This window comes from Meles meles, chromosome 9 (genome assembly GCF_922984935.1).
Source record: "Meles meles chromosome 9, mMelMel3.1 paternal haplotype, whole genome shotgun sequence".
NCBI classification, from domain to species: Eukaryota; Metazoa; Chordata; class Mammalia; order Carnivora; family Mustelidae; genus Meles; species Meles meles.
Genome location: NC_060074.1, coordinates 29,862,247 through 29,882,594, shown reverse-complemented (window position 1 = coordinate 29,882,594; position 20,348 = coordinate 29,862,247). Strand labels below are relative to the sequence as shown.

At 59.2% G+C, this 20,348-nt stretch overlaps 3 protein-coding genes across 20 annotated transcripts in view; all 3 read right to left on the bottom strand.

Annotated features, from left to right (window-relative positions):
* Positions 1 to 3,408: 3,408 nt before the first annotated feature.
* Positions 3,409 to 10,878, bottom strand: GMPPA (GDP-mannose pyrophosphorylase A). 13 transcript variants are annotated; one of them, XM_046019713.1, is made up of 13 exons: positions 10,787 to 10,878; positions 9,911 to 9,970; positions 9,709 to 9,806; positions 8,705 to 8,808; positions 8,262 to 8,448; positions 7,843 to 7,902; positions 6,205 to 6,335; positions 5,018 to 5,152; positions 4,818 to 4,915; positions 4,597 to 4,643; positions 4,308 to 4,400; positions 4,044 to 4,212; positions 3,409 to 3,714 (listed from the first exon to the last, which is right to left on the bottom strand). In XM_046019713.1, the coding sequence occupies exons 2-13, from the start codon at positions 9,948 to 9,950 to the stop codon at positions 3,614 to 3,616; spliced, it is 1,263 nt and encodes a 420-aa protein (XP_045875669.1). In that variant the 5' UTR covers positions 9,951 to 9,970; positions 10,787 to 10,878; the 3' UTR covers positions 3,409 to 3,613. The 13 variants fall into 13 exon arrangements, with proteins under 13 accessions (XP_045875669.1, XP_045875679.1, XP_045875672.1 ...); XM_046019723.1 differs by having other exon boundaries at positions 9,911 to 9,965; positions 10,787 to 10,842; XM_046019716.1 differs by having other exon boundaries at positions 10,781 to 10,840.
* Positions 10,879 to 11,527: 649 nt separating this feature from the next.
* SPEGNB (SPEG neighbor) lies at positions 11,528 to 13,601 on the bottom strand. Its single transcript, XM_046019758.1, has 5 exons — positions 13,554 to 13,601; positions 13,296 to 13,423; positions 12,664 to 12,971; positions 11,907 to 12,048; positions 11,528 to 11,745 (listed from the first exon to the last, which is right to left on the bottom strand). The coding sequence occupies exons 2-5, from the start codon at positions 13,421 to 13,423 to the stop codon at positions 11,607 to 11,609; spliced, it is 717 nt and encodes a 238-aa protein (XP_045875714.1). The 5' UTR covers positions 13,554 to 13,601; the 3' UTR covers positions 11,528 to 11,606.
* Positions 13,602 to 16,075: 2,474 nt separating this feature from the next.
* The window catches only part of SPEG (striated muscle enriched protein kinase), a 49,133-nt gene continuing 44,860 nt past the window's right edge, over positions 16,076 to 20,348 (bottom strand). For all 6 annotated transcript variants that reach the window (XM_046018702.1, XM_046018703.1, XM_046018704.1 and 3 more), the window contains 6 exons: positions 19,652 to 20,273; positions 18,975 to 19,214; positions 18,661 to 18,884; positions 17,792 to 17,867; positions 17,462 to 17,611; positions 16,076 to 17,123 (listed from right to left, as the gene is read on the bottom strand). In XM_046018702.1, coding sequence (XP_045874658.1) covers positions 16,931 to 17,123; positions 17,462 to 17,611; positions 17,792 to 17,867; positions 18,661 to 18,884; positions 18,975 to 19,214; positions 19,652 to 20,273 — 1,505 coding nt within the window. In that variant the 3' untranslated portion in view covers positions 16,076 to 16,930. The remainder of the gene's footprint in view (positions 17,124 to 17,461; positions 17,612 to 17,791; positions 17,868 to 18,660; positions 18,885 to 18,974; positions 19,215 to 19,651; positions 20,274 to 20,348) is intronic.

Here is a 20,348-nt window from a genome sequence, read left to right as displayed (position 1 = left end):
GGGAGCCTGAGAGGCAGAGAGAGGCTGGGAGTGGGGGTGCTGGTCAGAGAGAAGAGGGAGCCAGGAAAGGAGGGGGAGAAGATCCAGAGAAGGAGGGGGAGAGGGCTTTGCAGCAGTGAAAGCTGCTGGGAGCAGATAAGGCGGCACAGCAGCAGGAGGGATTAAAGCTCTGAGGGGCAGGGGCGGGGGCACGGTGCTGGACGGAGGACTGGGGTGTGGGGCAGGAAGGAGAGGGCTGAGGGCAGGACATAAGGACCAAGAAGATGAGCCGGAGAAGTGAGGGCTGTGAAAGGGGCCAGATTAAATCAGGGGGCCAGAAGGTGGCTATCTCCTGGCAAAGACAGGAAAGAAGGGGTCCCTGCTCATCTCTCTGGGGATAGGGACTTGACCACTATTGGCGAGCCCCCATGCCCTGCATACGCCAAGGGTAGCAGAGCTAAGCAGTGGAATGCACGCCAGATTGGGGGGTGGTGGCGGCAGGGAATAGCCCCGGGAGCCTCTGAGCTCTAGGCTAAAGAACAGGGCATGCAGCGCCTCCTTGAGGTGGCCGATGGAACACCGTCACGGGGAGCACCAGTCAAGGGTGCTCAGCCAGCTGGCCCTGGGATAGAGACCCCATCACACCCAAAGAGGCAAGAGCCAGGGCTCCACAGGGGATTTCTTTGTGGCGAGGAGTATGGGCATGGAGGGAGGGCAGCGGCTTTGCCCAGGTTCCCGGCTCAGACCTGGAGCCCCTCACTACCTCCTGCCCTCCAGTTCTCCGGGCCTCTCAGAAAGGGGCGCTTGGGAAAGGGGAGGCCCCTGCTCCCTCCAGAAGAACCGAGGTGGCCCAGGCAGCGGAGGGGAGCCTGGAGGGAAGGAAGGGGAGGAGGAAGAAGGGGCGGGAGGAGGGGAGTGGGGGTGGCGGGCGGGGCAGAGTAATTGCGTGTTTGTCAGTTCTCCTGTCTGCACAGAAGGGAGCGGGTGTGTGGTGGTGGTGGGTGTAGCTTCACCCTGAGGAGTGTGTCTGTTGGCAGAGGTGTCAGTGTGTCTGTCTCCGGGGTCTAGGCTCTCCTTGGCCTCCGCCCTCCCCTTTGTGTTTTGGGGAGCGCGGCTCTGGGCACACCCAGCTGTGCTCCGTGCTGATGCGGCAGATGTGGCGGGGCCCCAGCTGTGCCTGCTTCCCGGAGAGGGGGAGGGGGTTGCAATCTGCTCCCCCGATAATGGCTGCTAAGCGCCAGGGGGAGGGGATGGGGACTGGGGCCCAGGTCAGCCTCGCCAAAGGGAACAGGAGGGAGAGGAGGGCCCTGCCCCCACTCCACCCCACCTCGGCCAACCTCCCCCCAATCTGTGTTCTTGGCTCGGCCTCTTCCCCTCGCTGGCTCCTGAAGCCCATCCAAATTTCTCTCCAAGCTCAGTCCCCATCCCCAGCCCTCCTCCCATCGCCCCATCCAGCTCGGCGCCAGGGACCTGCCCCCCCCCCCCAGCCTGCTCCCCCTCACTGATTTTACAGAATAATCTTTTTATGGAAACCTAAAAAAGCACTAATGGCAGGAGCGCACCCCTCCCCCGCATCCCTTCCCCCGCTCATCCCCCCACCTCCCACCCCAGTTCCCTTGGTTCTCTCTCCTCAAACCCTTTGGGGACCAGCACCCTCCTACCCATACAGGGCCAAGGAAGACCTAGACGTGGCGGAGAAGGGGGCTCCCACATCGTGGGCCCTGAGCTGTGCCCTCAGAGATGGATGGGGCGCTGTCTTTCCCTGGGCAGACAAGAGCTGGAGAGGAGTGGAGGGCGTTACAATTCCTAAGACCTCCCCCGCCTCCCGAGGAGCACACGATAGGGACTCCGCCAGCCTGCTGGGAGGGGGCAGGTTACAAAGATCCCGGCTACACTAGCTATCCCCCCATCCCAAACACTGACCCTTTCCCCTTCCAGTGCCTCTCCCCACCCCCCACTGGGCCTAGGAGGGGGGTCCCGGGGGCCAGGGCCTGACACAGACTTATTGGATTTCACGGTGTTTTGCTGAGAAAATAATTAAATTATCATATTTATGATGGAGCTGCCATGGCCTCTGCCAACCACTTGGAACAGAAGGGTCAGGACTGGGGTGGGGGCAGGGAAGAGACCCCGGCCCCAAAGCCCAGCCGTCTCCTGGCTTCTCCCTCAGGGAGCTGACCCCAGGCCCAGAGGAGGCATCTGCGGTCCCCTCCCCACCCCATGCAAATGAAAGATCTGGGCTGGAGGTAGGGCCAGGAGATGGGGAAGAGTCTAAGCACAGGCAGGTTGTAGGTCTGGGCTGCAGAAGCCCGGCTCCTTTCACGCCTGCTCTCATGCAGCCTGCTGGGCCAGAGGGGGGCCGGGAGCGCACAACCAACCCAATCCCCACACTATCCTCAGCCAGGCTACTGGGGGAGCAGGTCTTCCCCACGGCCCAGCTCAGAAGCTATGAAATCCTGGGCTCTGTCCCAGACCCCAGTGCTGATAACGAGGTCCCGGCGCCCCGCCGCCTGCCACCCCTGCCTGCTGCCAGGACCCCCTCCTCCCTCCCACTCACGCCCTGTCCCCCCCATTCTCTTTGGGTAATTAGATTCCTCTCAATTAGCAGATTACGATCATTACCAGCTCATCTGGCAACTAAGCTCCGCACCCACAGCTGGGGAAGGGGGGGTACCAAGAGGGGGCACATGGGGGTCATGGGCAAACATAAGAGATGGCTGGGTTGCTCTGGGGCTTGGGGAATGTGGAGAAGACTGAGACCTCCCAAAGGGCGGAGGCAGGGTGGTGGGAGGTGTCCAGGGCCCCTCCCCTCCCAGCACGAGCACCCCCCAACCCCCACTCCCGGACTCGGGGAGGATGAGGCACCAATTTAGGTCTGCCCCACCTGCCAGGGGAGTAAGAGACAGACACCACGCAGGCCTCGGGTAGGGAGATCCCCCACTCCACCAAAAGCCAGGCTAGGAGCAGATGGAGCTGGCAAAGCGGAAAACAGGCTGGGGCTGGGCTGGGCAGGAACTGAGAAAAGCAGCCCCTGGTGACCCAGTATCAGGCCCATGGCTCTCAGTCCCTGAGCCCACCGCCAGCGTCCCACAGCCCAGCCAGAATCCTGCACCCTTCCTTTTGGAATCCTTAAACTTGGAGCTCGAGCCAGGCCCAGTGAAGAGGAACAGGAAGGCGGGCGAGCCCTCAAAGCTGGAGCAGGGGTGAAGGCAGGGGCCAGCCAGGCTGGGAGCCTTGGGGGCTTTCCTCCCAAGCAGAGCAGGCGCAAGAGGCTAAAGGCAGTGGGAGGGGGAGATTTACCAGGGCTCCAGATTCATTATTCATGAGCCCGCAGCAACGACTCCAATTTAAATGCTAATGTGGGGGGGCCTAACTCAGCTGCCCCCCTCCGCCCTCACCCCCAGCCCAGGCACAAGCGGGAGTCCGTGCTGGCTCCAAGGTCCACCCGGGTTTATTAGGGACTGAAGAGGGAGGCCAGGAGTCCCCCAGGCACCCACGTTGCGCCTGGCAGGTGAAGATCCTGCCTGCCTTCCTGTGGTCCTTTTGGACAGGCCGGCCCTGCAGGAAGGAGCCTCTAGGGGAGCAGGTAGGAGCTGGGAGCTGAGGGGGGGGGTGTGCCTTCTGGGAGTCCCCCTCAGAGGATGATCTGGTTGGTGAAGCTTCGGCTCAGCTCCTTGTGTGGCAGAACAATCGAGTTCAGGATGAGCACCTCAGCAGGGATCCGGACGCGGCAGCCTGCAACCGGGAACGAGGGCACCCAGAGGAGGAAGCCCCCGGAAGAAGCCGTGGGGAGGGGAGGGGAGGCCAGAGGCAAGGAGCTGGGGCCACAGCCATCCGGGAGGCATCCCTCCCTGCCCATCTGCGCCCTGGCCTCATGCTCCCAGCGACTCACAACAGGGCCTGGCACACAGCAAGCACTTTGTAAATGGTTGCTAAAGGAATAGACACAAGCACACACATGCACATGCACACACACACACGTGTGTGTGTGTGTCCCATCCCCACAGGGCAAGGCCATCACCTGTGGAGGTCTTCCCCAGCCCTAGTCCCTGAGGAAGCCATACCTAGGATGGTGATGGCAGGCAGCAGCTTCCCATCCTTGAAGAGGCTCTCACTGTCCATGTGCGCTCGGGGGTCGTTGGGGTTGGGGTCATTGGGAGTACCCTCCACACGGGCCCAGCGCCCCACAGTGCTCCCCCAGCCCACAATGGTGTGCAGGACACATGTGTGCTCCTGCCAAACACGACAGTGTGCGGTGAGGGAGGAGAAGGGCCCAGATGCCGAGCCCACGGGGGCCACCCCCTCCCAGCCAGCCACAGGGTGCCTACCTGCAGCGTGGCCCCATGGAGGACAATGCTCTCGCGGAGCCGCACGCCCTCGCCCACGGTCACCCCCTCCCCGATGGAGACATTGGGGCCCAGCTGTGGAGAGGAACAGATACCATAAGCCCTGGGGGCCTTAGAGAAACCAGAATCCAGCCCATTCTAGAACAGGTAAAGGGGAAGGGACCTGCTTGAGCCTGCACAATGGGCGGCCACAGAGCAGAGCCCCACCTTCTGAGCTCAGAAGGTCTCTGCCGTCATCCCACCCATCCTGCCAGCCTGGCCCCCCACTTACCACGGCTGATGGAGCCACCTTAGCTGTGGGGTGGATGTAAACGTTTCCTAGAAGCAGAAGAGAAGACCTGGGGGCAGCTACCCCACACCATACCTGGTTGGGGGGGTGGTGAGGCAGGGACTGGGGCTTCACCTCTGAATCTGAGGTCAGGAGTCCTGGCTCAGAGGGCACAGGGGGCTGGGGTTGGAGGCAAAGACGAGGAAGGGGGTCGGGGGACATACCTCGGATTCGTGGACCCCCGGGAGTGTGCTTGGCCAGGCGTTCTGGGTGAGTGAGCTGGTACTGACCCAGGTAGAGGCGGGAGGCATAGAGGGCTGAGCTGGGGGAGCCACAAAGGGGGACGGGGGATTCAGGGGCCAGCAGGTGCCTACCCCCCACAAATCTCAGCTCCCAGGTGCCCCTGCCACCTCATGAGGCATACCCTGCGGACTTGATCTGGCTCCAGATGCCATCAGTGAGGTGCACATAGATCTGGCCCTGCCCAGCCAGGGCGGAGAACACGTCCTGCTCTAGGCGGATGGTGCCTGCCCCTGGCCACAGGCCTGAGGAGTCCTCCCTGGCAGAGAGGAGACGCTGACATCAGCTCCCCAGCTGAGCCCGCCCAGGAGGCCAATGCAGTATCTCAGGGATAGAGATCCCAGGGAATCCCACTCTCCAGGCCTGGCTAGATCTTCTCCAAAGGGACGCTTATGTCCCAGGAAGTGCTGCCAGTACCCCTACCCCCATCACTCTCCCACTCCCACCCTCACCTGGGGTGCGATCCCAGGGGACCCCCAGGCATGGACCGATCCCCCATCTCTGCCCCAGGCCCAGGGAGTTTGCCCGGGTGTAGCTTCCCCCCATTTCCCTCTCCTCCCCATCCACTGCTCCAAACCCCACCTCGAGTCACCCTCCCTCTCACGGGATGGAATGAAACACAGACACTCACCCCAGAGGAAGACAGCTGGTGAGGGCAGAGACAGTCACAGAAAGAGAGGGAGAGAGAGAGAGATGGTAGAGATGCCAACTTAGCAGAAACAGACAGAGGCCAGAAGAGATGGAGAGAGAAGCAGAGATGGATGGGAGTGAGTGGAGCATGAGATGGGGAGCCAGGTGGGGAGGAGGGAGTGAAGGCCAGGACCCCCGGGGACAGGGATGGGGCGGGGGGCCCCTGTCAGGTCCGGGGCCTTACAGGGATGACCTGGGAAGGGGATTGTGGCCAGCAGGGCTCTGTGTGGTATGCTCTGAGGGGAGCCTCAGCCTGACAGTGTGTTTGTGTGTGTGTGTGTGTGTCTCTCTCTCTCTGCATGTCTCTGCACCAAAGCGTGTGTGCGCCCAAGTGTGCGTGTTGCCGTCTGTTCCAAAAGACATCTCCGGGACACTCAGGGCTTGAGAGAAATGGACCAGAAGGGGAGTGGGCAGGCAGTGACAGAGGAGGAACTGGGACGGATAAGGAAGAGGGACAGAATGAGGTTAGAAGGGGAGGGGGAAGGCTTGGCTGGGGATGACAAGTGGAAAGGAAAAGGGAGGAGGAAGGTGAGCAGGTGAAGAGCCTGCAGAGCCTGGGGGTGGGGGTGTGCTCTGTGACTGGGGGGACTTGGGGTAACAGGGCCACGGGGCCTGCCTCACAGTTGCCCATCCTGCTGATTACGCTGGAAGACATCCCGAAGGGGCTTCAGGGCTTCCGGGGAGAAGAGGTAGATGCCACAGTTGATGATGTCACTAACAAAGGTGCTGGGTTTCTCCACATAGTGCAGGACCTGAGGACAGAGAAGGCTGGGTCCAGCAGAGGAGCCCCCTGCCCACCCCTCCACCCCCCCACTCCTACCACCATCCCCGAAGACCTACTGACCACCAGCTACTCCCTGCTGCTAGGATGGTCTTCCTAAAAGGTAGAGTTCCTGCCCTTCACCTTCACAATCCCAGTGGCATGCCTTTTCCCTCCTCATTGTCCCCACCTCCCAGCACCCCCAGCACACAATTCACTGCCCTTGCATGCCTGTGCCTGGAATGCCCTTTCTCAGCGATTCATCTGGAAAACTCGGCTTTCAAAACCTGGTCGACCTTACCACTTCCTCTGTGAATCTGTGTTTGTCTTGCTCAGGTCTGGGGACCCCTGGCTTCCGGCCACACATCACAGTGGCCCTTGAGTCATTTGCCATGGTTGATTTCTGACTGTCCTTCCCACTGTGTGTGTGTGGGGGGGGGGGGGGCGGTTCCTGAGTGGCAGGGATTCTCTCTTTTTTTTTTTTTAAAGATTTTATTTGACAGAGAGAGAGAGATCACAGGGAGGCAGACAGAGAGAGGAGGAAGCAGGCTCTCCGAGGAGCAGAAAGCCAGATGTGGGGCTCGATCCCAGGACCCTGGGATCAAGACCTGAGCTGAAGGCAGAGGCTTTAACCCACTGAGCCACCCAGGCGCCCCAGGGATTCTATTTCTTTGACTCTGTTTCTTTTGCATCTAGCTAGTGCCTAGTAGAAAACTTTAAAAAAAAAAAATTGCGCATATCTATGTGTGCGTGCCTGTTTTTTCTTTTAAAATTTTATTTATTTATCAGAGAGAGAGAGAGATGGCACAAGCAGAGGGAGCGGCAGGCAGAGGGAGAAGCAGACTCCCTGCTGAGCAAGGAGCCTGGTGTGGGACTTGATCTCAGAACCCTGGGATCATGACCTGAGCCACAGGCAGCCCCTTAACCGACTGAGCCCACCAGCGCCCCCGTGTGTGCCTGTTTTAAGTGTATTTCTGATACTAATGTTTGAACAAGTAAGAGGGCTGTATGAAAGTGGAGCTCAGGACAGGGAGTTTCACAAACAAGGAAGAGACCCTCTGCCTGGCCATCCCGCTCCCACCTCTGGAATTCCAGAGGCCCCATACCGTTTCCTGCCTCAGTGCCCTTGCATAGCCTATTCCCTCCACCAGCAACACCTTCCAGTCTCCTTTATCTCCATGAATTTAACCCAGCTCAGACCCTGCCTCCTCCAGGGAGCTCTCCCTGCCCCCACGCAGGCAAGGCTGGGGTGGGCCTCCTTTCATGTTCCCACAGCACACCGTGCATACAGCCATCGGGGTGCTGCACCCATGGAAATTAACTCTTAGCCTCTGCTCTTTGTCAGTCTCCCTAGAATGGAAGATGAACCCCCAAGGGTATGCCCCACCTGGCTGACAGCACTGGAGCCCACCCAATAGCATTCTAGCACCCTCTAGAGGCAGAGGGGAGGGGCCACGATGATAGAGTAAGAACCCAGCCAGCCCCGTCCCTGCTCTCACCTCGTGTGTCTGTGGGTTCTCTACAATACAGCCGTAGTTGAGGGACTGTGTCCTGTTAGCCTGAAAGGCAGACACACCAAAACAATGACCCGCCTGCTCCAGGGCGGCGAGGTCTGTTTTTTCTTTTTCTCTTTCCCTCCCCTGTAGCACCTGGCACGTATTTCTGCCACTGACAGGCCTTCAGCAGGGGGAGAACTGACAGCGGCCCTCCCCCTCCTTCCTTCTGAGCAGCCAAAGGGCTCAGGGTCTCTACCGCCACCGCCTCCTCTGCTACTTGCTGGGATTTCTGGCACATTCCCCTGTTGATGCCCGTTCCCTCTCTAGCTCTCTGGGCTGCCCCTGCCTCTTTGACACTCCGCATTCCAGGAACTTCTCTGGATCACCCCCTTTACCCCCTCCAGCCTTCCCGGCCCCCTCACCGTGGTGCCAAGGAGCAAGAAAGGGTGAGGCTGGTGTCTGTAGGAATCCAACATAGCAGTCAAGGGGAAGTCGGAACAGACATCAGCGTTGAGCACAAAGAAGGCCTCGGGGCCCCCGGCCAGGATCTGGTCCCGGAAATGGTAGAGACCACCTCCTGTGCCCAGGGGCACAAATTCCTGCAGGTACCTGTCCCCGGGGACCCCAAAGCCGGCTCAGTGAGATGAGAGGAGGCAGATAGCATGAGCCTGGGCATCTGACCCCTCCTGCTCCCAGAAATACACCTGCCTGAGGCCAATATCCTCACAGATTCAGAGATTCCCAAATAAGACCCCTCCTAATATATAAGGGTGAAGTCTCCCGAATGCTGACTCAATCCACTCACAAGAACTCCGAGGCCTCAGGCACTGTTCCCACGCCCCATACCCCCATATGGCACAGACACCTGATGGGGAGGTTAAACTCCTGCTGGGCAGCCTCGAGAAATCGGGTAAGGGCCTCATCAGGCTGGTAGAAGCCAATGAGCAGAATCTCCTGCATCCCAGGGACCTGAGAACAAGGGAAGAGGTTGGGAGGAAAAAAGAACAGATCTGATAGGACATAATATTGGGGGAACCCCTGGCCCAGGAGTCCAGAGGCCAGAGCTTTGGTGTCAGCTGTAGGCCCACTCTGGTCTGTGTTCTCTTCCAGACAAAAAGGAACCTAGAGGAAGTCTGTCTCTGATTTTTCAATCTTTTATGATTCTCTTGTTCCGCCACCCCATCCCCGCATCTGAGGATCACCCTAGCTTTGAAAGATCCTGCTTACCAAGCTGCATGGAAAGATCATCCATTCATTTGCTCCCATATTTATTATCTGTCAGTATGAGCTTGAGATCAGTGTGAGATAAGGGTACCATTTATCAACTGCCTACATTGCACTAGGCACTTCACCAACATCATCTCTTAAGTCCTTCCATCCCCCCAAAGTAGGCTTAATCACCTCATTCGACCAATAAGAAAACTAAGGCTCAGAAAGGGTGAGGAATTTACTCAAGTCCTTAGAGCAGACAGAGACTGGATTCAGATAAAACCTTGCCTGTCCTGATGCCAAAAGCAATAAAGAAATTAGCTCCACAGTGAGCAAGGGTTTGAGTTCCGTGCTTTGCTATCATTCAGGTTCCTTGGGCTATAGCTTTAAATGGTCTCGAAGATTCCTGCCTGATCTTGCATTCCATGCTTTAAAAATAGGAGTGAAGTCTGAACAAGAAGAGGCCAGATGAGAAACCAGATTAGCGAAGAGAGCAGGGCAGCTGCACTGCACGGCTCCGAGGGACACCATTCACACTGTCATTTATAAATGGTAGTCCCTGGAGTTATGCCTGGTCCGAACACGACGTGGCTGGAGGGGGAACAGAGCATGAAGGAGATAAACAGGAAATGAGGTGGGAGGGGAAGCCTCTGGGGTTACCTGGGCACAGGCCTCAATGTGATGCTGGATCATAGGGACCCCCGCTACTGGAAACAGGGGTTTGGGCACCTCAAAAGACAAAGGCCTGAAGCGGGTCCCTGAGAGAGAAGAGAGAAGCACATTTTAGCTTCCTGTTTCCCTCTGCCTCCATTGCCCAGTCAGTCCAGCCCAACCTCCCTACCCCTTTCCCTGGGCTCCTCACCCTTTTGAGGGCCTCCAATCAGGATCACAGCTTTGAGCATGATGGCAACTGCTACCTAAACTTCAAATCCCAACAGAGAAATCAGGCTCAGATCTCACACCCCAGTCCAAGAACCCCACTCACATCCCAAGCAAACCCCAAACAGCAACACTTAGCCCTCTCACAGGATGTAAATCCGAAATTCAATAGAGTCCCTCCTTGGACACATCTGAAACCCCAACCCAGATTCCAACCAGCCTTAAAACCTCCCAGTGATTTCTGCTAAATCCTGAAATCCACACCCCACAGTTTGATCCATCAGACTTCCTTCTGGCCATAAACACATTCAGCAAACTCAGAAACTCAGCAATAGACCTTAGACCCCAAACCCAATTCCCAACTGTTCCATTCTTATGCTACAGATGTTAAGCCCCAGATCCCAACAGTGAACCCTGAATACTGAATCTCAAATCCTGAGTGAGCCCCAGATACTTAACTGCAATCTTAAGAATGAACCCTAAGTAATAACGTATCTGGTGAATCCCAAGTCCAAGCAAAAACCCCCTATAGGCTGAATTTGAATCCTAAAACTAACCTCTAAGTGATGAACCCTGAATCAAAAGACAGACTCCCTTGGCATCTCAAACACGGAATCTACCTCCCCCTGGGTCCCAATACTGGAGACAAGTCTGAAACTCGAGTCGAAGCATTGATTGCTGACCCTCTGAACGCCACAACTGACTCTAATAAACCCTAGCCTCGCGTAGCCAGGGGATTGTGGGACTAACATAAGAGCAGACCTCCGAAGGGCCAGCCGGGACCTCCGAACAGCCTTCAGTGTAGGGGCCGTCCCCTGCCCTCTACCCCTCTCGCCACCCCTCCATCAGCAACCTTTACCACTAGCTCCCTTTATTCCAGCTCTGTCGCCCGCTACTGCTTGCTCCTTCCGCGCACGTGTCTTCTCGCGACTCGCGAGAACTCTTTCGCGGAGTATGCCGGGAATAGTAGTTCTTAAGATCCCGTCGTTTCCCATAGCCCTCTCCTCTATCAGCCCCTCCCACCCTCACCGCCCCCCACCCCACGCCCGCTGGTTTCTAACTCCAGGAGAGGAGGGAGGTGGGACTTATGGGAGAACAAGGGGCATGGCCAAGGGATCTAGGAGGCGGGGCTAAGGAGAAGAAGGGTGGGGCCTAAGAGGCAGCGGAGGGAAGCTGAGATTCGGACTTTGAACTGTCTGGGAATGGGCCGCAGAGTAGCGGCCAAGGTAGGAACACGGTCCCAGGGAGACGCCGGCGTAGAGACGAGAGGAGGTGTGGCCAGCCGTGAAATGGGCGTGGCGAGGGCGCCGACCGCGGCGAGTGGGTGGGGCCTGAGGTAGACGGAAAAAGAGGAGGCGGAGTCATGAGCTCCTGGCGCTGTTCCACGGGGAAATGAAGGAGCTCGGTAGGGTGAGAGAAAGCCTATCTCGGATTACAGTCTGTAACGTAAAGCACTGAACCAGGCACTCTCCAAACATTCCGACCCCCACATACTGCGACCTTGGTGTGTGGGTCTGGAGTAAGCGTGGGTACTAGTGCCGGGGAGAAGAAACGGCGTCCCCAGAGACCAAAACACGCGGAGGGTCAGAGAGCAGTTTTATTAAGCAAGATGGTGAGGGGGTCGTCGGTCCCACGCACCCCAGGGCTTGGAGCCAGGACGAAAGATCCGAGCGTTCCTTTCAGGCCACGTCCACTCGAGCAAAGCTCTGGTCCATGCCCAGGCTGTTCTCCACGTACACCTCGTACTTGCCGCTGTCCTGGGGCGTGGCCCGGCGAATGGTCAGCGTCGTGGTGGTACTGCCGATCTCGAAGAACACCCTGGCAGGGGGAGCGGGGAGGGCGGGCCGCGGTCAGGTTACAGGCGCCCGGGGCCAGGTTGGTTAGCCAGCTCTGGTCCTCGCTTCGCGTTCCCCGCCCCCGGCCCGCTCCCGCCGGGGCTCTGGGCCCCCTTCTGCCCCCCGGCAAGTCCCCTCCCTCGCCTGTCATCCTCCTCGATGTCCTCCCCGTCCTTGGTCCAGCCAACGTCAGGCGCAGGCTCGCCCATGATCTCCGCGGTCAGCGTCACGGTGGTGCCTTTGCGTGCTTTAGTGTTATCCGGTCCCTTTTGAATCTTCGCAGGGACTAGAAGAAGGGAACGGGCATGCGACCCAGGGAGGGCCCTTAGGGGTGAGGCGGAGCAGGGGCATCACTTCCCCAGATAATACCCGGCCCTAAATATGAGATGTATTTAAGCCAGTAGTGGGATGTTGGGCAAGTCTAGCCTCTGTGGGGCTTCATTTCCTCCGCTGTTAAACCGGACTAATAGCTGGCCCTGCTCCTTCCCACGGTGGGATGGAGGATCAAAAGAAATACGTTGAGTGAAAGACCGGGAGCGTTTACACATCTCAGTGCCATGGATGGGCACAGTTCCGAGCAGTGAGCACTGCCCTGGGGCGGAGCCAGAAGACCTGGGCCCTAACCCTGGCTCTGCCTCTGGCTCGCTGTGACCTTGGGGCGTTGGAGTGGAGTGATTAGAGCCCAAAGCGGACTTCTCAGTCTGGGGCGGGGGCGGGTGAGGGCGGGATCCTGAGGCAGGAAGGGCTAGTCAGCCCGCGCGCCGCTGCGCCCCAGGCTGTGTCCCCAACCCCATCGGGACTCGGCCAGGCCCAGCGGTGAGCGCTCGCTGGAGCGACCCAGCTGCGGCGCCGGGAGGTGGTGCTGCTCTTCGCGGTGGCGCCGCACGGGGAACGCGCGTACCTTCCACGAGGATGCGCGCCGAGTCAGAGCATTGGCCGAAGGGGTTGGTTACGTTGATGCTGTACTGGCCCAGGTCTGCCAGCTCGCCGTCGCGCACCACCAGGGCGACCACGTCAGGGTCCTCGAAGACGTAGCGATACTTGGGCCCGTCGCGCAGCTCCTTGCCGTCTTTGCTCCAGCGGATGAAAGGGTCGGGGAAAGCCGAAATGCGGCAAGTCAGCTTGGCCGCGCTGCCCTCGATCAGCACCACGTCCTTCAGCGGCTCCAGCACTCGTGGCGGCCCCTTCTCGCGAAGCTCCTTCCGGGACCTATCCGAGAGCCGGGTCAGGGCCCAGAGCCCCCACGACGCGGATCTGGACAGCCAGCACCGAATCCCCTGCCCGCCCCCTCGGCCCGCTAGAACTTTAAATGTGCGGGTGGGTAAGGAGGGGGGGCCCTGTTCATGAACTGTTACCCTGATGAAATGATTTGATCTTGTCGGCCACCTTTCCACACCTCGCCAAACTCTCTCCCCTAAGTCCAGTGACCCCAGCTGTCCATAACACTGCTCAGCTCCCACCCACGCCCACGCTGCAGGGCGATTTCTGCAGCTCTGGCTCCCCTCCTCCTGAGGGCTCTGGGCCCCCCCTCACCTATGGCCCCGGTAAGAGGCCTGGATGCGAATGGCCGCGCTTTGGACCTGGGGGTCGTTGATATCCAGGGTACATCCCGGAGGCGGGGCCGCAGCGGCTGTTTTTTTGGAGGAAGTTGCCTTGGACATCTGGGGAGTGCAAAACAAACATGAGGTCTAGGCTGACACAAAGACTTTGACTTTCAGCCTTTCTCCCCTGTCAGTTCAGAACATCCTGGGGATGGGAGTGTCTGGGGCTGGTCTGAGAACAGGGACTCACCGTGGGCGGGTGGACTTCCCGACTTGAGTTCACTAGCTGGGTGGCAGGTGGGACAGAGCCCTTCTGGAAGGCACAGTAGGGGCAGGGGCAGGTGCTCAGCCCAGGGCCCTGGTTTTATACATGGCTCCCCTCCTTGCCTTGTTTGGACTGGTTGCCCCAAGCCCCCCGGGGACCCCAGCCCCGCCCCCTGACCTAAGCGGGCTCCTTATTTAGCCTGAGGATGTTTGGGATGCTGGCTCAGCCGCTGGGGCAGGCCCGGGGGGAAACCCGAGCAGCTCTGGGGTGCACTTCATGTCAGCACCAGGACAGCTGGGCAGCTGGATGCAGGCCCCATCCCCTCCCAGGGCAGGGGGCAACCCTCCCTCTCCTGGTATCAGACAAGGGCCCAGACTGGCAAGAGATTCAGCTCCCCACTGAGGCAGCTTTGCACTCTGGTCAGTCCCCAGACAGTTGGACAACATGCCATTCCCAGGACACTGTTGGTTAAAGGGTGCAAGTGTTTGTGGGGGTGTCCCTGAATGAAGCCAGAGTAGCACGGACAGGGGAGGGACTTCACTGTCCATCCAGCCAATTAGGAGAGGGCAGTGTGGCTGTTAGGACCAATTCGGAAGCACTTACTCCCCAGGCCCTGGGAGTCTAGGATTGCCATTTCCGCACTGTGCCCCCTGGCGGTAAACTGAGATCAACCTAGAGGGAACGGTAAAGATTTTTGAGAACAGCATCTCCCCGCTATTGCCGCAGTCCCGCTCACTTCCCTCCATGTGACATGATACGGTCTGACTGGGCTGGGTATGACTGTTGCTGGAGACCGGCATTAATAATGACTCCTGAGTTCGAGGTCTGCCCAAGCCCCAAAAAGCGTGCACAGAGGCATCAGGCCGCCTAAGATAAGGGGTTCAGTTTACCCTTCTGGGACTCGCCTGGAGCCCAGGCTACCCAACCCAGGACACCAGATAGAGCATTGCTTCCATACATTGTAACTGCCCGCCCAGGTGGGGAGCGCTGTCACCTTTTGATCAGAGGAATTTTGACACAGCTCTGCTGACATAAATTACCTTTGCTCTCCGGGTTTGGAATAAGCAGTTCACATGCCATTTTCTTTTTTTTTTTTTTTTTTTTTAATAAAGATTTTATTTATTTATTTGACAGAGAGAGAGATCACAAGAAGGCAGAGAGTCAGGCAGAGAGAGAGGGGGAAGCAGGCTCCCCGCTGAGTAGAGAGCCCGATGTGGGGCTCGATCCCAGGACCCTGAGACCATGACCTGAGCCGAAGGCAGTGGCCCAATCCACTGAGCCACCCAGGCGCCCCTCACATGCCATTTTCAATGGAGATGGGAAGGGAGCTCAAGATCAGAATGGGGATGGGAGAGGAATTTTACCATTTATCAAGATATGAGTTCGGGCACCTCATTTTTATATGAAAATGCTTGTGGTGAGTAGGGGATTAAAGATTCTCACAGGTAAACTGTGTATCTTCATCGCTAAAATGACAGGTGAGCAAGACCCCTCTCTAGTCCCTTCCAGCTGACTTGAACATCCTGTTATTTTATGATGATGGGGCTTGCCTCTTCCCTGGGGTCCTGAGAGGTCAAAGAGGCTGGGCTGGGCGAGGATGGGCAAAAGGTTGTTCGGGCCACAGCCAAGGAGCCCTCAAACTCCATCAGCAAGACACCGGTGGTAGCCCTCTTGGCTCATGGTGGGAGGAGAATTTATTCCTTCCACTTTGCCAAGAACAGAGTTTCTAAGCTGGGGAGAGATGGGAAACAGGGTCCCCCTGGACACAAGGAGAACTGGCTCCACCCTCCCTCCACCTCTACTCAGGGCAACTCAGTTGTAGGACCCCGTGAGCATGCTGTGGTTCCGCAGGGGAGCACCCATCAGACTCCTAGCATGCCGCAGGGACAGGGACATCCAGGTTGATGTGTCCCGCGGCTCTAGGAAGATGCTTGTCTGTGGCCCCACCTCAGCGGACTTGCCAACCAGAGAGAGGGTCATGCGGCTGGTGGCCCGTGTGCCCTAACACAAAAGCATGGATGAGAAGCTGTCCTGGTTTCTTCTGTGGCCCTTCATACCATCATCACAATCTCGCCAATCATCATGACCAAACCCCTTCTGCTCCAGGAGCCAGGCCCCGAGCTGGTCTGTCTCCTGGGCAGAGTGAAGGAGGCAGAGCCAGCCTTGGGGTGTGGGCTGGTGCCTTGCAGAGCCCAGCATCTTCCAAGTTGCAATGACAGAATATGCAAAGAGGGGGAGGGACCACCAGAGTCTGGTTAGATGGTAGTGGTGGAGTCCTGCCGGGACTCCAGAAACTTCAGGAGAGTCAGAAGTCCCTCCTCCCTCTAAGAATAAGGGAGACATGGAGCCCCGGAGGCTCAGGGTCAGGAGCCATAGGCTGAAGGTGTTAGCTATTATAGCTCAGCTCTCCCTGGTCGAAAGAAGGCCGAAATGCCCCTGTCCCGGTACCCCCAGCACCCTGTTGCCCCAGCCATCCCTCCTCATAGACCACACGTAGGTCCTGCAGCTTGCCGTTTTTATTTTCCTTGTGACAGACAGACAGACAGCTGGATGGCTGGGGTGGGGGGGGGGCGGTCAGGACAACACGGGCAATAGGAATTGGATGGAAGGGTAATTTCATAAAAGTCAATAAATAAATAAATATGAATGGGAAGAAGGGCGAAGGCCACAGAGGGGTGGTGGGGACATCCTGGCGCCAGCACAGAGTGCTTGGAGCTGCCTCCGCTGGGCTGGAGGAGGACAGGAGAGCGCTGGCTCCAGCGGTCACTGCCTCCAGCCCCCAGCCCTCCAGGTTCTCCTTCTGGGGGTGCTGGCAGCTAGCCCGCCCACCCACCCCACCTGAGTCCTCTCCCCTCCTTCCCCCACCTTGCTGCCCTTCTTCACATGCCGGCTCCTGCCCCCTGGCCCTGTCTCTGTGTCCTGTGGCTGCTGCACCAACACTCACTCCCAGCCCCTGGCCCCGACACCCTGGGCTCCTTCCTTTTCCTCCTCCCCAGCCACTCACACTTTTCCCAGTCGGTTCTCCCCCAGAACCTTCCTCAAGTCTCTCCCTGTCCCTTGGCTTCTTTTCCTGATCTCTTCCCCGTTCCCTTCCTGCCCCTCTTCTTGCTTCTCTGCTCCCACACCCCCATCCCCACCCAGCCTGGCCCACGGGTCTCCCCCTCTGGCTCTGGCCTGGGTGGCATCGGCAAAGCCTGGGGCCTCTGTCCCTGCGGGTCCTTGAGGTAATAGCCCCGCTGGATGTTGCTGCTGGTGGTGTCCGAAGCCCCTGGCCCGTGTGGCTCGGGATGGGCCCTGGAATGTCCCGCGGTCTCAGCTGGAACCCCGAGTGGAAGCCCGAGGCCGGGCTGTGGTCCGAGCCGCTAGGGGCTGCCTGGGTAGGAGCGGAGCAGCACCTTGTGGCGGGTGGCAGCCTCGGCCCGGCGGCGCCGCTGCTCGCCCAGGAACTCCTTGAGCCGGTTGGTGGTGAAGGTGAGAGTCTGGCGGCGCAGCTTCATCAGGTAGGCGTCCTGCAGCCACGGGTGGGCCAAGCAGTCCTGCAGGGAGGGCCGGCTCCTGCCAGGCCCCACCAGGGATGGTGAGCCCGCGAGGCTCTCGCCTCCCACAGACCCAGGTCCCGGTCCTGGAGCTGTGTCCCTGGGTGAGGGATCCTGGCCAGCTCTGGGGCTCAGTTTCCCCATCTCTGGAATGGGGAAGGTGATCCTGCCCAACCTCACAGGGCTCAGAAGCATCAGTGGCACGTAGAACAACCATTTAGTGGTAGCAGCGGTAGAGCGGGGTGTTCATGGTGGCCCGGGAGGAACTGGGGGGCTCTTTGGCTCGGGCTTGACCAGGGCAGTCTGGGGGGGGGTGCAGGGAGTGCCGGGGGCTTGGCAAGTACGGGGCCTACTCACCAGGGGTGTACTGAGAGGACCTTTCGCAAGAAGAGTGTGGCGCTTTGGGAGGTGTTGGGGTATAGCTGGAAGGCATCAAAGCGGCCCCCCACAATTCTAGCCTCTGTTTCCTGGGGGTCCGTCTCGTAGAACGGGGAGCGTCCACTGAGCCTGTCATGGAGATAGCTCAGTTGACACGTGCACACTGAAGGTCCGCTCACTGTCCCAGGGAACATTAGTGTGGGGGCTCGGGGGGCTCGGTGATCTGGGCGGGGCCATGCACCTATGTGGGGGGAGGTGGGAGGAGGGGGGAGCAGGGAGAGGCAGCAGGTGCAGCCCGGGCGCACTCACATGATATAGGTGAGCACCCCTGCTCCCCAGATGTCTGTGGCAGAGCCGATGGGTTCTCCCTTCACCATCTCAGGAGCTGAAAGGAAACAGAGGCCAAGCTGAACCAGCTTCCCGATGACAGGGGAGCAGGAGAGACGAGGGAGGTCCCTGGGGGCCCGAGGAGCAGGGACGAGGCCCAGGTCACAGGACCACAAATCTGGCAGGCAGGCGGGGAATGGGGGTGGCCCCCAGAGGAGGTGGGGGCCACCTGAGGAATCAGCCCAGGTATGGAATGGTGGGGTCCCCAGAACTACACAGGCACCAGCTCTCGCCCTGAAGTAGGGCGCCCATTCACAAAGAAGACGGCCAACAGCAGGGTGAGGCGCCGTGGAAATCAGCCTGGCTGGCTCTAATCCCAGGCCTGTCCCTTCTAGCTATGGGATGCTGGCAAGTACTAAGCCCGTCTGGCTCTCCCACTTCCTCATCTGTGAAGTGGGGCTTGTAGAGGAACTCCGAGGAACAGAGCTGATGAACTAGCTAAATGGTAGCTGGTTTCCCTCACGTATATATATTAACAATTGATTCTGTCCCGTTTGATCAAGCCCTGGCTCTAGCATTCATACCTGATATTGGACAAATACGGAACCTCACTACACCTCTTTCTCGTCTGCAAAATGGGGATAACGTTATGCCAATATCCAGGGCTACCATGAAGATAAATTAAAAAAAAAAAAAAAAAGCATGGAAAGGACTGAGTTCACTGCTTCCATAGCGAGCACTCACTAAAGGACAAGTGAGTGAGTGGAATAGAGTGAGCCCTGGTGGCTGCCCCTCTGGTGGGAGCCCCAGCCGCAACCCCACCTCGACCCAGGCCTGTGCGGCACCCTCACCCATGAACTCCAGCGTGCCCGTGCGGTGGCCGAGGGGCCGCAGGGCCTGGGGGTTGTAGGGCTGGGCGCTGCCGAAGTCGACGATCTTGAGGGCGTTGTCGGGGGCCAGTAGCAGGTTGTCGGGCTTGATGTCCAGGTGCAGCACGTGGCGGCCATGGAGGTAGTCCAGCCCTTGTAGCAGCTGCACCACATAGGTGGCCACGTCGTCTTCCGAGTACCGGAACCTGGTGAGGGGGTAGCCACGCGAAGCCGGTGACGTCCCAGCTCAGCTCCCCCCCCCGACCCCCGCCAGAGTGCCCAGGTCCCCCAGGTACCGATCGCTGAGCCCGCAGAGGAGCTCGCGGTTCCCGCAGCTCTCCGCGATGAGCACGAGGTAGCGCGGGGTGATGTAGGCCTCATGCAGGGCCATGAGCCGCTCGTGCTGCAGTGTCCGCAGCACTTCGTACTCCTGCAGGACGCGCCGCTTGCCCTCAGCCGCGTAGGGCACGATCTTAGCCACGAACGTCCGCCCAGTGGCATTCTCCCGGCATGCTCGCACCACACCAAAGCGGCCCCTGTCGGGGGTGGGGACATACCACACGCTCAGAGGAAACAAGCTGGGGGGAGCAGGGGAGAGCGGGGGCCCCAGAGAGCAAGGATGCAGTGGTTTTGAGGGCATCCTCTGAAACCAGATCCTAGGAACCTGGGCCTGTGGCTCAGCTCTGCCCCTCACTGGCTCTGTACCTCGGGCAAATCCCATAACCTTTCCAACCTCAGTTTTCCCATCTGTGAAATGGGTGAAGATAGTGCCATCTCTCTGTCTCCCAGAGTTGTGAAGAGTAAGTGACATCATATGGTTAAAGAGCTCAGCACGGGGCCAGCCAAGGAAACTTGAACCCAGTAGTGCCAGGCACCCAGAAACCAGCCCCAGCCCAGTCCAGGGCAGTCTGGTCTTCTCTCTGCATCCCACTCACTCCCCCTCAGTCCTCCTTCTCTTCCCGGACCCACTTGCCTGGCTTTCTCCTCCAGGAAGGTGTAGGGTTTCTGAGGGGGCCCCTGCCGAAGAGTGGTGCCCTCCGGCCCAGGAGAGCTGTGGGGACCACCCACAGGGGAGCTGGCCACCTCCTGGGCCGGGCTGAGGCTTCCTACAGTCTCCTTGGTGGGCTCAGGTGGGGGCTCGGGGGCTGGGGGTTCGGGGGCTGGGGGCGCAGACACAAAGGAGGTCACCATATACAGGGGAGTAGAGGAAGATGCTGGCTTTACCCCGTGAAGGGTAGAGGCTGGGGTTGGGGTCCCAGTGTCAGGGACGGAAGACTGGGGCTCACCAGGGGTGGCCTGGGCACTGGGTGGGGTGGGCTCTGCTGGCTGGGCAGGCTGCAGGCCCCTGTGCTTTCGTGGGGGAGTCTGGGGTGGTGGACCCACAGCCTTGAGTGAGGACAAGGCCTGGCTGGGGGGTGCTGGGGGAGGCGAGGGGCCGGGAGCAGCTGGCTGAGGGACTGGGGGAGTGGGAGTGGGAGCTGGGCTGGGGGTCAGGGGTGGGGCCAGTGAGGTAGGAGAGTGAGGAGGCGGGGCCCTGGCCGGCCCTGAGGTAACAGGGGTGTCTTGGTGAGCAGCAGATGACAGAACTGAGGAATCTGAGTGAAGACAAAGAAAAGCATCACCCTGATGCCCCCGGGCTGAAACTGGGGTGCTCAGCAGCCCCTCTGTTC

What these genes read in the sequence shown, in the direction of transcription:
- GMPPA (XM_046019713.1), bottom strand. Translation starts at nt 9,950, where the DNA reads ATGCTCAAAGCTGTGATCCTGATTGGAGGCCCTCAAAAGG. An exon ending in ACATTGAGGCCTGTGCCCAG is followed by an intron (nt 8,809 to 9,708) that starts GTAACCCCAGAG and finishes CCTTGTTCTCAG; the next exon opens with GTCCCTGGGATGCAGGAGAT. An exon ending in TCCATGGGGCCACGCTGCAG is followed by an intron (nt 4,213 to 4,307) that starts GTAGGCACCCTG and finishes CGTGTTTGGCAG; the next exon opens with GAGCACACATGTGTCCTGCA.
- SPEGNB (XM_046019758.1), bottom strand. Translation starts at nt 13,423, where the DNA reads ATGTCCAAGGCAACTTCCTCCAAAAAAACAGCCGCTGCGGCCCCGCCT. An exon ending in GCCTCTTACCGGGGCCATAG is followed by an intron (nt 12,972 to 13,295) that starts GTGAGGGGGGGC and finishes GCTCTCGGATAG; the next exon opens with GTCCCGGAAGGAGCTTCGCG. An exon ending in GGCGCGCATCCTCGTGGAAG is followed by an intron (nt 12,049 to 12,663) that starts GTACGCGCGTTC and finishes CCCTTCTTCTAG; the next exon opens with TCCCTGCGAAGATTCAAAAG.